The sequence below is a fragment of the Astatotilapia calliptera genome, chromosome 5 (assembly GCF_900246225.1).
Source record: "Astatotilapia calliptera chromosome 5, fAstCal1.2, whole genome shotgun sequence".
NCBI lineage: Eukaryota > Metazoa > Chordata > Actinopteri > Cichliformes > Cichlidae > Astatotilapia > Astatotilapia calliptera.
In genome coordinates this window covers 18,837,128-18,852,186 of record NC_039306.1, presented here as the reverse complement: position 1 = coordinate 18,852,186, position 15,059 = coordinate 18,837,128, and the positions used below count along the sequence as shown (strand labels likewise).

General features: G+C 40.9%; 1 protein-coding gene across 1 annotated transcript; it reads right to left on the bottom strand.

Moving 5' to 3' along the window:
• Positions 1–2,659: 2,659 nt before the first annotated feature.
• LOC113022406 (myosin heavy chain, fast skeletal muscle-like) lies at positions 2,660–14,180 on the bottom strand. Its single transcript, XM_026167778.1, has 41 exons — positions 14,116–14,180; positions 13,862–13,913; positions 13,206–13,418; positions 12,685–12,828; positions 12,441–12,597; positions 12,209–12,236; positions 12,014–12,125; positions 11,836–11,928; positions 11,688–11,751; positions 11,502–11,600; positions 11,269–11,372; positions 11,027–11,165; positions 10,816–10,934; positions 10,569–10,718; positions 10,274–10,444; positions 9,856–10,162; positions 9,688–9,761; positions 9,524–9,611; positions 9,304–9,421; positions 9,066–9,189; positions 8,834–8,970; positions 8,477–8,732; positions 8,149–8,391; positions 7,886–8,062; positions 7,657–7,802; positions 7,474–7,564; positions 7,008–7,397; positions 6,781–6,907; positions 6,363–6,481; positions 6,080–6,276; positions 5,819–6,002; positions 5,575–5,740; positions 5,335–5,459; positions 4,769–5,077; positions 4,471–4,674; positions 4,257–4,382; positions 3,973–4,143; positions 3,773–3,877; positions 3,587–3,682; positions 3,342–3,473; positions 2,660–2,814 (listed from the first exon to the last, which is right to left on the bottom strand). Exons 3-41 carry the CDS (start codon positions 13,404–13,406, stop codon positions 2,794–2,796), a joined length of 5,814 nt encoding a protein of 1,937 aa, XP_026023563.1. The 5' UTR covers positions 13,407–13,418; positions 13,862–13,913; positions 14,116–14,180; the 3' UTR covers positions 2,660–2,793.
• Positions 14,181–15,059: the final 879 nt, after the last annotated feature.

Below are 15,059 nucleotides of genomic sequence, written 5' to 3'. Positions count from 1 at the left end.
GCGTGTAAAAATCAAAGTTGAACCCAGTTCAGTAGCAGAAACCTGAAGTCACGATTTTCTTTATGACTTTTTAATCAGTCTCTCACATCATTGTGCAGGACTTTTGCCCCATTCCTCTTTCCACTCCTCTATGTTTAAGTACACTGAGGTTCATTTCTGCACAGCTCACTGTAGAGTGATGGACTTGGGCTTATAAGCCTTTCTGGACTGATAGACAGCAACAGCTGCTCCTTTAAGATCACTGCTTTTCTCCTATTGTGTTAACACAACAGCTGGTCTAGATGGTTATTTTCTTTTTATTACAATTACTGCTGCTTACCCTCTTGATTCTTACAGAAGCAGCAAGACTTTAAATTTGTATTTTGGCTTAGATTTGTTAATATTCACATAGTATAATATGTTGTGTGTTATTCATCCAAGGTTGTATTTAAATCATTTTAGACTCTAGTAAGCAACAGATGATTTTTTTTATGACATCCAAAAAACAACAACAAAAAACAACCTTGAATTGAAATTGGTGTACTGATTTTCTATTTTCTTTTTCACGGTCTTCTGTGGATTCAGGCACTGTGTACTCTTTTTAGACCGTGGTGATGCTGCTGTATAATAACTTCAGTTGAGCCACTGAGCGGTTCCTCTGTTATCTGATGCAGAAAAAGTTCTGTCAGCTGTTTAGGATCGCATCAATAATTTTGAGGGGACTGATGAGAACCAGAAAAGTAATCCAAGAGTTAAGCTGCTTGGAAACTAATCATGGTGATTTTTTCTAACTTCATTTAGAGAGGATATCAAACAGTAGGCTGAGATCTGTCGCTGACACTAAAACCTCCGGATAGAGGTTGTTGATGCTTCTATGATTCAGTAAATCAGCCGTCCTACCCAGCAACTCTTACTAGTCTTGTTTGGAAAAGTGATACCTTCCATCCACCTGGCATTGTGCCTTGTTATGTGGCTTAAGGAGAAATACACCATCCGAATTAGATATGATGTCAGTGGATCAGTGTTTGGCAAAGGAGTTTGAATTATTGTCAATTTAAAACATCATGTTGGATTTATCCAGCAGAGCTCATGAGTTTGTTGGACATAAGTTGAACTTAGGAGACACAGAACAGACGAGGCGTTCGTGGGAGACGGGGACTGATGTAGGTTTGCTGCAGAAGTGGACCTAATCCGGGTAAAACCGCTTCTAATTACAGTTAACGAAAGATGGGAACTGGAAACTGTTTTAGTACCAGATGAGTGTGTATTTCTTTTCTTTTTTCTTTTTTTTTTTAGGTTTTTAGGTGTTGAAGGCATGTATCCTCTCAATGAAATATTGTGTGGCTGGTTGTTTTTAAAGGGTTTTATTTGTGGTCAGAAATACTGTGATTTTGATGGGATAATGACTGAAATTTGTGTGGCACACTGACAGAGAGCCGTTCAGTGGTTGGTGTGGCGATATCTTGGTGACTTCAATACCTATACTAATATTGATACAGTGATTTTGGAGCAAAGTTCAAGCTTGATTTGAAAGATTTTAAAGTTATTTGGAGAAAAATGTTACAGTAACACACCGTGCTTGGCTGTGTCAGTTGATATTTAAGCAATAAGAATGAAAAAGAGACATAAAAAACAAAGTGTAGGGAGCTAAGACTCATACAATACCAGACTGTTCCCTGTGTGTAGTTAAATAAGACCTCTAACAATAAGTAGGCATGTAAAGAATCTCACATGGTGCCATATATTCAGGAACAAACAGGTGCACTGAGAGGAGGGGAGGAGGCAGCTGTCAGGATATATTAATGACAATGGTCCCTGAAGAGGAAACACATGCCTTGCCCCAGAGGACTTGACTAAATAATTTGGTGTTAGAAAAAACAGCAACGCACCACACCCCATCTTAAAAGGTTCATATCTAAAGACACTGTACAGTTGAACTCAGCATGTGTCTGCTGACATTTTAGAATAATATTTTTCACTGCTGTGCAGGAGAAATACATCAGCATTAGCAGCATGCTCAATGAGAGGAAGGCTGTGCAGGTACGATGCAGACAGTGGTGATGTGTTTTGTTACTTTTCGCATAAAATGTCTGAAGAAGTTTAGACATGACATGATATACAAAGTTAAAAAGCTATCTGATGCTTTGCTGCTCCTTCAACCACAACTTGTGGGTTTACACTTGTGGAATAAAAAAAAAGTAAATATGTGTAATACAGAGATAACGAGAGCAGATCATCTCCATCTCACGCTATCACTAGCATCCTCCTCTGTCACACCAACAATCCGCGTGGTGTCCTTCATTACATCCATGAATTTCCTCTGTTCTTTTCCTCTTCCTTTATATTCAACATCCCCCATCTAATAGATCCTCTGCAAACCCAAACCATCTCAGCCTTACCTCTCTAACTCTCTCTAAACCACTTGTTACCCTTCTGTCACTAATCACCCGTCACACTCATCTCCACCCGCTCCATCCTGCCTGGACTCTCTTCTTGACCTCTCTTGTGCGATGCCTGACCTTATGCATTTTTTTTCCTTACTTTTACTGACTAGATTCCAGTCTCAAAAAACAAGGCACCAAATATAATATAATATAATATAATATAATATAATATAATATAATATAATATAATATAATATAATATAATATATCCAATAAAAACTATGAAGACACTCAGATTTGAAGGATTTTGTTTTTATTGTGGAACGTTTAAAGACAGCAGACTCGCCAAGTCAACAACATTTAATGAGAGCATTTCAACGAAAAATCATATTTTATGATTCTCATTTGAGTCTCTCATAGAAGTTGCAGCTTATTCTTCAGCTTCCTTTCCCTGAAACAGACAGAAAAACACACACACACACACGATAAGTTCACTCAAACTGTGGAAGGAAGACTTTGTCCCTGTGAAGACAGAGAAAATATTCTGTCTTTAAAGAGACCTTTTTTGATCATTTCCAGTACTGTGTTTTAGTTGTTCATTATTTAAGATAATACCCATTTATCTTATACACAGTTTATTATTTGTCTGAAACATAACCATTTTAGCTCCTTTCCCCCTGCCTTTAAGCTGGCTTTCTTCTGATTGGCTGCCCCTCACATTTAGAAGATTTGATGGGTGAAGTTTACAGTGACAGCTTAGGTATACCTGCTTTCTTTGACATCATGAAGATTTTAAAGCAAAACACAATCTCTGAAACTGAGTGTTTAGAGAGTGTTTGTTTATGTACACATTTGTCTGTGTGTGTGTGTCAGAAATTAAGCAAAAATAACTTGACTAATAATTTCACCTGAGAAGTTTGAAATTTCATAATTAGGGAAAAATCAATTATGAATGCATGAATTTTACGTATTACTTACTTTTCCAATTTCACGACTCTTAGCCCTCAGCTTGTTGACCTGGGACTCAGCGATGTCAGCGCGCTCCTGAGCTTCCTCCAGCTCGTGCTGAACCTTCCTCAGCCTTGAAATGTGAGTATTGGCTTGCTCCTCCTACAATGAGATAAAACAATGGAGTTAACTGTCATAAAGACTGAAGCTACAGAGAATAAATGACTGACTCATAAACAGCAAAGTATTTAATACTGTGAAACATTTTAACTTACAGCCTCCTCAGCCTGTCTCTTGTAGGCCTTCACTTTCAGCTGCAGCTTATCCACCAGATCTTGAAGCCTGGCAATATTCTTCTTGTCCTCCTCTGTCTGCAGTTTACATAAAGTCACAGCAAATGTAATCATATGGACTTTCCCGGGATACCAGCATCAACAAAATCAAATAAAACACCTTCCTACCTGATAGGTAAGCTCTTTCACTCTTCTCTCATACTTGCGAACACCTTTGACAGCTTCAGCTCCTCGTCTTTGCTCAGATTCAACTTCAGATTCAAGCTCACGTACCTAAAATATGAACAATGTATGACAATGATGGGAGTTCAAAAATAAATACTGTGAAAAAAACAGTTGAGGTCATGCTGGTGAAAAATGGTCTTTACCCTAGCCTCCAGTTTCTGGAGCTGCTTCTTGCCGCCTTTCATGGCCAGGTTCTCAGCTTCATCAAGGCGGTGCTGCAGGTCCTTCACTGTCACCTCCAGGTTCTTCTTCATCCTCTCCAAATGAGCACTGGTGTCCTGCTCCTTCTTCAGCTCTTCTGCCATCATGGCAGCCTGAAATTTCATATCATATGTATTGTTGTAACTGTCATTTGTATTGTTGTACCAACTAATATAGTTAGTAGAGTAATGCTACTGCACTATAGACATTCATCAGGGTGGCTCACATCAGTGATGGCCTTCTTGGCCTTTTCTTCAGCATTTCTGGCCTCCTGGACAGCATCTTCCACTTCACCTTGGATCTGAATGAAATCAGCCTCCAGCTTCTTCTTGGTGTTGATAAGGCTGGTGTTCTGAAAGGAAATACAGGATAATGAATCACATATTTGGACTTTCACCCTTCAAATTATAAAAATATGAAGTTTTTGAATCGTAACTAACCTGAGAGTGCAGCAGTCCCACACGCTCGCTGGCATCAACCAGCTCCTGTTCAGCAATCTTGCGGCCTCTCTCTGTTTGCTCCAGTGCAGCTCTCAGCTCCTCGATCTCAGCCTGCATCAGGTTGTTTCTGCGCTCCACCATTGCAACCTGCTCCTTCATGTCTTCCTGGCTTCTAATGGCTTCATCAAGATGGAGCTGGGCATCCTGAAATGTGCGACATTAAGAGGTAACAGTACCCACTTTAAGCTACTTTTCAGATAATTTTAGAAAGTTCGGGCAAATCCTTCAGTGGACCCACCTTCAGCTGTCCCTGCACATTTCTCAGCTGTTTCTGGGATTCAGCTGCCTGGCGGTTGGCATGACTCAGCTGAATCTCCATCTCATTCAGGTCTCCCTCCATCTTCTTCTTGATTCTCAGGGCATCATTCCTGCTCCTGACCTCAGCATCCAGAGTAGTTTGCATGGACTCGATCACTCTCTGGCTGTTCCTCTTGATCTGTTCAATCTCCTCGTCCTTCTCTGCAATCTTCCTGTCAACTTCACTCTTGACTTGGGTCAGCTCAAGCTGAATGCGAAGGATCTTGGATTCCTCGTGCTCCAGAGTAGCCTTTGAAAAAGAGTGAACCATATTAACTACAGCACACAACGTTTCCTTTAGTATAAATATACAAACTGAATGTTTGTACAGTTTGTACTGAGTGTACAAACTGGTGAATAAAGAAGAAAAGATAGCTCAGACATAGTGCATCGAATACTTTTCAAGGATAAATCTCACACAGATATGCTTCAAATTGTTTGAGCAGAACATGCACTTCTTTTGCACAGAAGCCAAACTCAGCTCAGGAATCGTAGATTCAGTTTTACCTCGGCCTCTTCCAAAGCTGTCTGGATTTCTGACTTCTCACTTTCCACTGTCTTCTTTCCCTTCTCAAGCTCATGGATGGTTTTACCGGTCTCGCCAAGTTGTTCACTCAGGTCTGATATCTCCTCTGTTCAAGCAGATTTTCAGTACATGAGCATACTGGTCGATTTAAACATTCAAAATTCGTCTCAAGTGTATTTTATTGACAGAGTGCTTGGTGAAAACTGGATTAATGGTCTTACGTTGCAGGTTCTTGTTCTCCCTCTTCAGGGTCTCCAGGTGATCAAGAGCTTCCTCGTAGGAGTTTTTCATCTTGAACAGTTCAGTGCTGAGAGAACGAGCCTCCTTCTGAGATCCCTCCAGCTCTGCCTGGCTTTCCTCATACTTCTGTTTCCACTCTGCAAGAACCTGAAGATACAGCAAACTATTTAGTTTCTCTTTCTTTTAAACTCTCATCATATTTATATACAAACAAAAATACCGTACCTTGTCAAAGTTTCTCTGCTTCTTGTCAAGGTTAGCAGCCAGAGCATTAGCTCTCTCCACGTCGATCATCAGGTCCTCCACTTCACCCTGCAGTCTCTGTTTGGTCTTTTCCAGAGAGGCACATTTTGCATTCATAGCTTCGATGGACTCCTCAGCATCCTGGAGACGCTGGGCGAGCTTTTTCCTGTTAAGAACATTCAATTTTCAGACTTGCTGTATATTAATCATGACACGAGAAAAAATATAAGGTTGGAGACTTACTTTGCCTCCTCCAGCTCCTCAGTGCGCTGAATAGCATCAGTTTCATATTTGGTCCTCCACTGAGCCACCTCGCTGTTTGCCTTGGACATTGAACGCTGCAGCTCAGCTTTGGCCTCCTGCTCCTCCTCATACTGCTCCCTGAGGAGGTCGCAGTCATGCCGAGCTGACTGGACAGCATGAGCCAGGGCGTTCTTGGCCTATAATCCGAACAAAAACCAGATAAATATTTGACAGAAAACATTTTTTCGCCTTTTCTTCTCACACAGTTTTCAAATTCTGTTACCTTGACTTCCTCCTCTATGTGCCTCTTAAGCTCCTCAATTTGCTGAGTGTAGGCCAGTTTGCCTCTGGTCAGCTGAGACACAAGAGCTTCTTTCTCCTCGATCTGCCGTGAATATTCACCTAAGCAACGATTTTTTAGTTATTAGCAGCACTCAACAGCAACAAGAGCAGGAAATAAGCATACACTGATGCACCATAAATTTTCCGCTGTTGCAACTGAAGAAGAACGACATTAAAAACCTTAATGAACCCTAAACTTGTGAATAGCATTCCTAATGAGGTTAGAAATATCCACATCACTACATTTTTAACTTGTAAAAATGTATGTGAATTTCCATTGTTACAGATCTCGCTGCTGGTTGCATTTTGCCTCAGTACCACTATCACAACATGTTTTTCATATGAAGTGAGTTTCGTACCATTTTCAGTCTGAAGTCGTGCTTTTTGTGCACCGATATCATTCAGCTGACGAACATTTTCATCGTTCTTTGACTTGAGCTCATTTAGCTGATCTTCTAATGTCCTGCACATCTTCTCAAGGTTTGCCTGATGAAATAAATCATGTATTAGCAAATAAATAAATACATACATAGATAATAAAATTACAGTTTATTTTCCACTTTTGCAAGTTTAGCGCTCTGATTACCTTGGCTTTGGCAATACCCTCCATGTTGCTTGCAAGGTCATCAATCTCCATCTTGTACTCGCTTTTCTCTTTCTCCAGCTTCTGTTTGACTCTCTGCAGGTTATCAATCTGCTCTCCTAGCTCGGCCACGCTGTCAGCCTGCTTCTTGCGGAGAGCTGCGGCGGTGGCTTCGTGCTGCAGGGTGGCCTCTTCGAGATCACGCCGCAGCTTCTGAAACTCGGCCTCGCGCTTCTTGTTCATCTCAATCTGAGCTGCAGTTGCTCCGCCAGCTTCCTCGAGTCTCTCACTGATCTCCTCCAGCTCTCTGGAGAGATCAGACCTCTGCTTCTCCACCTTGGCCCGAGCAGCACGTTCAGCCTCAATCTCCTCCTCGAGCTCCTCAATACGAGCCTAAAACACAAAAAAGTTTAAGCTAAGTTGAACATATTTGAAGATTTTTTGCTATAGTAAATACTTCTAATTATACCTGAAGTTCCTTTATCTTCTTCTGTAACTGCAGTCCCAGAGATTGCTCATCCTCGATCTTACTCAGGAGCTGGCTAATCTCAAAGTCCTTCCTAAAGGGGAAAAAATGATAATGGCATATTACAGTTGTATTTATCAGAGAATATTTTAGTGCAGATAAATATATATGAATTATTTTTCTTACTTCTTTATTTTCTCATCAGATTGCTGCTTATCGTTCTCCAGATCCATGATGGTTTCTTGGGCCAGTTTAAGGTCACCTTCAAGCTTTCTTTTAGCCCGCTCAAGGTCCATGCGAAGCTTCTTTTCTTGCTCCAGGGAACCTTCAAGCTACCAAAGACAGAGATATTTCATGGATTTAGAAAGTGTATTAGTGGACTGTTGGTTTTCAGATGAGTTTTAAAAATACTCACATCGTCCACTTGCTGCTCCAGCTTGGTCTTGGCCTTCGTCAGACTGTTAACTTTGTCTTCCTCTGCCTGCAGGTCATCGAGGACCTGCTGATGTGCCTCTTGGAGGGCTTTCTTTTCTTTGCTCAGCTTGGCAATGGACTCATCTTGAGCAGCCAGTTCCTCTGTGAGGTTTTTGACCTAAAGAAGTTGACATGAATATAAACTTACAAATGATTTTCGCAACACTTAACAAAACAATACATTGTTAAAAGAGGGAGTATGACCTTGTTCTCAGTGGCATGTTTCTCCTTTTCCACTTTGGCCAGGGTCAGCTCCAAGTCATCAATATCCTTCTTCAGCTCAGAGCACTCGTCCTCCAGCTTCCTCTTCTTTGCAGTCAGCTCAGCGTTCATTTCCTCCTCATCCTCCAGTCTCTCAGCTGTCTCTTTAAGTTTGGCCTCAAGCTGGATTTTTGCTTTAATGAGCCCCTCACACCTTTCCTCTGCATCAGCAAGGTTTTCACCTTCCTAAAAGGCAACACAAGTTTGTTAATCAAATTAATTCTTTGATAATCAGTAGACACTGTGCATGCAAGGTAGCGACTGAACTCACAGACTGCACTTGTAACAGTAAGTCATTCTTCTCCTGCAGCAGAGAAACCATCTTTTCCTCCAGTTCTTTCTTCTTAGCCAGAGCCTTTGCCAGATCCTCTTTGGTCTTTTCAAAGGTCTCTTTCATTGCGGCCATCTCTTTCTCCGTCTCTGCACTCTTCAGCAGAGGCTTAATCTTGAAGTACAGCTTCATCCACGGCCAGGTTTTGACATTCATGAATGAACGGATGTTGTACTGGATGGAGAAAATAGCATCTCTGATAAAAGAAAAAAAGGACGAGTTATAAAATGTTTGTTTTACAAATTAAATTGCAGGTTTCACAAACGTCTGTTACAGCGTCAGCAACAGACAGCTTACCTCCTCTCCATCATCTTGACAAACTCACGCCTCATGAGGAAACCTCTGCAGAGAGCCTGAGTCATTGTGACCAGCTCAGCCAGCTTCTCGTCTCTCATCTCCTCCAGAGTTCCCAGCAGACCGGCTTTGAAGAACACCTGAAAGTTATTAATACAAATTATTTTTAATTTGTTAACTATTCTCCACATTTCAGCATTAACAGCATTTTCCAGAGAGATTTTTCTTTCTCTACCTTGGTGTGACCAAACTTGTACTGAGAGTGGTCCACGTTGATGGATCCCAGAAGTTTCTCTGAGGCCTTCTTGTTGTCAATGAACTGTCCCTCAGGAATGATGCTAGCATTCAATACCTTGTATCTAAAGTAAAGAGTTCAATCACCAAGTCAGATGCAGTGGCTTTAAGATAATAATAAAAGTAATAATAATAAAAAAAAAACCTTTCATTGTCAGTGAAGATGCTAGCAGTGTTACCTCTGCTTGAAGTCACCGTAGAGGATTCTGCTGGGGAACCCTTTCCTGCAGATCCTGATCCCCTCCAGCACACCGTTACACCTCAGCTGGTGGATGACCAGGAAGTTCTCCATGAGGCCTGTAATATGTCATTAAATAAACACATTTTGACAAGAGTGACAGAATGAAAATGTGAAACAGTGAAAGCACATCACAGGTTTGATTTCTTTCAGCCATGTACCTGGCGTCTTTGACTCATTGGGAATCAAGCAGCGCACAAAGTGAGGATGAGTGCTCCTCAGGTTGGTCATCAGCTTGCCCAGATTCTCCTGAAGCATTAAAACAGCATTGAGTTAACAAAATAAATGACAAGTATCTCTAGTAAGTGATTCTTCCACATCTTACCCTGAACAATGCAGACACCGTCTGGAAGGAGCCACCCTTCTTTTTGCCACCTTTCTTGCCACCACCGCCCTCAGCTGTCAGTGGGACAGTTACAGTGAAATGATTAAAGCAAGAAATGGCAATGCATTTTTAATATCTAAAAAACTGTGGAGAAATTACAATTGATACCTTCGGAACCGGCATGAGACGCATACAGGAAAGCCAACAGCTTTGTTGAAGACTTCTGGTAGAGCTGTACCACAGAGTCGTTCAGGGGGTCTTTGTTCTTCTCCAGCCAGCCATTAACATTGTAGTCAACAGTACCAGCATAGTGCACCAGGGAGAAGTGGGCCTCAGCTTTGCCTTTGGCAGGCTTTGGTTTCTGGAAGGGGGCACTTTTGCCAACATGCTGGTCATAGAGTTTGCTCTTGAAGGTCATGTCTGTTGCCTTGGGGACAATGCACTCCTCTTCAAGGATGGAGAAGATGCCCATTGGCTGCCAGGATGAAACATGAAGCAAATTATTTCAAGGCTTCAGACTGATTTCTGTTTTTATCAACACACAGTACAGAGTTCATGTGGTAAAAAAAACACAAAGTGTCTTCACCTTCTCAATAAGCTCAATGCAGGCAGCCAAGTCCATGCCAAAGTCAATGAACTCCCATTCAATGCCCTCTTTCTTGTACTCTTCTTGCTCCAGGACAAACATGTGATGGTTGAAAAACTGTTGCAGTTTTTCATTGGTGAAGTTGATGCACAGCTGTTCCAGGCTGTTGAACTGAAAAGGGAAAAAAATCCTTATTATATTAAACTCATCATTAAAATCTGTCCAAAGCAAAGCTTCTTGCAAGAAATGTTTCAATAACAAAGGTATAAAACGGTGCTATTTCCGGCTGACTTACATCAAAGATTTCGAATCCAGCAATGTCGAGCACACCGATGAAGAACTGTCTCGGCTGCTTTGTGTCCAACATCTCGTTGATTCTGACGACCATCCACAAGAACATTTTCTCATAAACGGACTTGCAGAGCGCCGAGACGGCGTTGTTGACCTGATTTTACAGATCGACAACAAAGACAAAGCATGAGAGAATGTCACACAAATAAACTGTTAAAGTGGTAAAAACGGGATGGATTAGGATATTTCACCTGCGGGACAGTCTGACCCTTAGTCACAAACTCGTTTCCAACTTTGACTCTTGGGTAGCACAGTGCCTTAAGCAAGTCAGATGAGTTCAGGCCCATAAGGTAGGCGATTTTATCCGCGACTGAGAGTAGAGAGAAAGGCAGTAGGACAATTAGCAATAGTGTTTTTAGTTTGTTTCATACTAAAAAAAAAATTTTTTAAGGTCCAACATACCCTCAGTGCCATCTGGCTCAGCCTGCTCTTCTCGCTGCTTCTGCTTGAACTTCATGTTTCCGTGTTGCATCGCAGCTCCGGTCAGTTTATACATGCTAATTTTCTCCTCTGCGGTGAAGCCCAGGATGTCAATGGCAGTCTAGGTATATTAAAATAAATAAGTCATTCACACAAAGCTCTTTCATTTAATACAGTCCTAATTGTTTTTTTTTATAGTAACCTATATTTAATCATTTTCTTACATCAGTAGCGATGAATTCTTCAACGTCATTGATACTCTTGACAGTGATTTCACCCTGACTGATCATGGGATAGTCGTATGGGTTTGTGGTGATCAGGAGAGCCTCTAAAGAAAACAAAAAAATACATGTCAATATAATACGCTATACAATACAGAGAAACAACACATATATGTTATATATTGTTGTTTACAAGCTATGGAAAAACTGAGATATTTTCATTATTATTCTCTAACCGATGAGCTCAGGTTTGTGGCCTGTTGTGAGCTGATAGAAGATATGGTAGCTCCTCTCAGCAGAGAGCTGGAACGTCACGCGAGACTTCTCCAGCAGATCTGTAAAACAAATCAGGATGAGGATAAGAAAGTCCATAGGCTAACAGGACAGAGACGAAGGATGTGCTTGATCATTTGTAGCCTCACATGTTTCAATGTCAGCTGAGGCCAATTTCCCAGTTGTGCCAAAATGGATTCTGATGAATTTACCCTTTTAAAAAGAAAAGACTGGATTAGTATGATGATTTTTTTTAATTATATTTTATTTAGAAAGGCTTAATTAATAGACACTTACAAAACGGGATGAGTTGTCATTCCTCACTGTTTTGGCATTACCATAAGCCTCCAGCAGTGGATTCGCTGCAATGATTTGATCTTCAAGGGACCCCTGAAAGTTTAAAATGACACATGTTTGCATTTTGTGTATTTCTTTATTTTCATATACATAATTTAAAACACATTGCATGACTTACCTGCATTTTTCCAGGGACTTGCTCGGTTTTCTTTCCTCCAGCCACTGCGATTGTCGCAAAGTACTGGATGACACGCTTAGTGTTGACAGTCTTTCCTGCACCAGATTCTCCACTGTAGTCACAAAAACACCTCATTAGCAAGAAAACCCCCTTGCACTGGGTAATCATTTGCTGAATTCTAAAAAAGAAACTTACGTGATAAGGATGGACTGATTCTCACGGTCTGTGGAGAAACAGTAACAAAGATATTGGCCATCATTTATATTAACAGTAATGCGGTGACCCACTATTAGAGCTTAATGTGTATATGTAAGTTATTTTATCTTTACTACTACTCCACAAGGTAAGTTCAAAACTTATAAATTGTTCCTCTCTTGTTATATGAGCCTGGTATCACATGCAAAGTGCTGCGACACATGCTTCATACCTTGGAGCATGAACTGATAGGCGTTATCAGAGATGGAGAAGATGTGGGGTGGAGCCTCAATTCTCTTCTTGCCCCTGTATCCTGCCACAACCCCTGAATCATACACTGGGAGCCACTTGTAGGGGTTCACAGTGACGCAGAACAGCCCAGAGTAGGTCTGTGGAGTCAGAGAGGATCATTTATGATGCATATCTTCCTTTTGTCATGAGCACGAGTATCAGCTATGGAGTTCTGATCAACTCACGTAGATCATCCATGCTGCATAGCGCTCTTTGAGGTTATACAGCACAGTAGGCTCACTGAGGTGGGTCATCATGGCCATGTCCTCAATCTTATCGAACTTTGGAGGGTTCATGGGGAAGACTTCATCTTCTTTCACGGTGATAGTCTAACGCACAGACAAAAAAAAAATTAGTGGCACAGATATCAGTGGGCAAGTGGTCCAAACTTATTAAACAAGCAAAGACAATCAGTTTATCTATTCCCTTAGAGGTCAGAAAAACAACACGTGCACATAATTCATTTCCTGCTATTCTGTTTTATTTTAGCTGAAAATGAAGCTGTGCTGCTTAGTTATTTTTTTCTAACATGCATACAATCCTGAGGCCTTCATTCCTGAGACCACACTAGCATCAGTGCAGCTGTTGCACTCAGATATTTGAACTCACCCACTCAATCAAGTAGTCTGGCTCATGCAGCTCGGCTCTATATCATTTACACTACAATAATAATAAAAAAGGTTTTGCAGAGTCAAGGCACTCTCACCTTCCCGCACAGAGTGTCCACGGTGGCTTTGCCGCCCTCTCTCTTAGTAAGTTTCCCCTTGAGGTACATTTCTTTGGGCTCAGTCACAAAGTATGCTGTTTTAGCATCAAATGGAGCGTTCTGGGCTTCAATGCGCTCTCTTTCTGGCTTGCGGAGGTACATGGCCGCCGCGCCAAAACACTCCATCTCTGCGTCTCCCATGATGACTCTTTACTGCAAGTAAGTAAAACAAGACAACAGTCATTATTTCTTCTCGCTCATGATGGCAAGACAGTACTGCACGAGGATAAAGAATCCTGAAGCTGTTGTGGATGTCAAATGAAGTGACAGCTGGACTGTGTTTAAAATACTTTGTAACAAACACTCCAATCTGTGTGTAACCCACGACTGCCTATATCTGCTCCAAAATATTAAAATATTAAGAGGTAAAAGGCACTAGGCACTGAACAAAACTAACAATTTCTCATCTTTATTCAATGATTCAAACATGTTAATAAAGTGAGAAGCCTCAACGTGAACTCTGTTAATTGATTTGTAAGCCATCTCACAAAATGCTAAACGAACAGCTGGATATTCAAGCATCAAAGTCTCATTTACAGCATATAAACAATGCTATTAATTAAAAGTGTCTTTTGATAAACATGGAAAGCAATTACCTTTTCCCCTCCCTTCAGAAAAAAAACAGCTGTTGATGGTCCTGTGAGGGTTCTGATGAAGAAAAAGAAAAGATAAATTGTTCAAATGAATAAGTGTAATTAAACTAATAAAATAAATAAAAAGGCACTCGGTCTGCAGTAAAGTCCTGGCATTAGCACAGCGGTCCTGTCTCTGGCAGTAAATGATCATGCCCTGCATTGTTCATTAAGCTGCTGGCTCTCCTCCTGCTAATAAAAGACTGTAAGTCACTCACCTTGACTGGAGGTTTGGCAGTCCTTGTGGGTGTCCAGCCTTCCTTCTTATATAGGGAGATCAGTGTTCACTCAGCAGAAATGGCCTCCTTTATTTGGTCAGGTTGTTTTGTGCTATTTCCTTGAGTATTTTTGCCTCCTCTCTGTCCCCTGTCGTCGTTCGTCACTGATCAACAGGCTCTTTCACTTTTTAGTTGTCACATATTCTGAATGACTTGTTTACAGAGGCATGTTTCAGGCAATGACAACAATTTTAATCAGGAAATAATATCAAGAGTGAATGACACATTATAGTATTTATAATTGTACTTACATATGTAAATATAATTATGTAATTATAAATATAGTAAAAGTCTAAATAAAAGTAAATATATTAACCTCACTGGTGTCATTAGATAAGTGTGGCTTTGCTTTCTATTGTCATTAATTAAAATACTACTCGGTATAATTTATATATTCAAAATAGGAATCAAAAGATCCTAAGGCACTGATGTATGTGACAGAGAGCACAGAACACCATTGTCCTGTTGTAAAGTATTTCACTGCTGCAGTAAAGATGACACACAAAGCACCGCTGTCAAACAGGAAGCCTTAAAAAGTGTATAAATAGATGAAGACACTGGCAATGCAACATTTTTGAACTTTGCCTAAATATTGTTCTGGTGATCGGTTACTGAAGTTCAGACATTGTGTTGGTCTTTACAATAATCTCTTTAATGCACCCTGGCACTGCAGAGGATCTGAGTTTAGCCGTGGAGAAGCTCTCATGTGTCCCTGGGATTCTGTTGCAGAAGCCTTGCAAGTCTTTCCTGTGACAAAGGAGCACAATTGGGCCTAACAGCTGCTAATCTAAGAACTTGTGAAAATGATGATACCTCACGATAGCAGAAACATGCACTGGGGTCTGGGGTTTTATGAAATCCCACACTTAATTAAATTTGCTCGG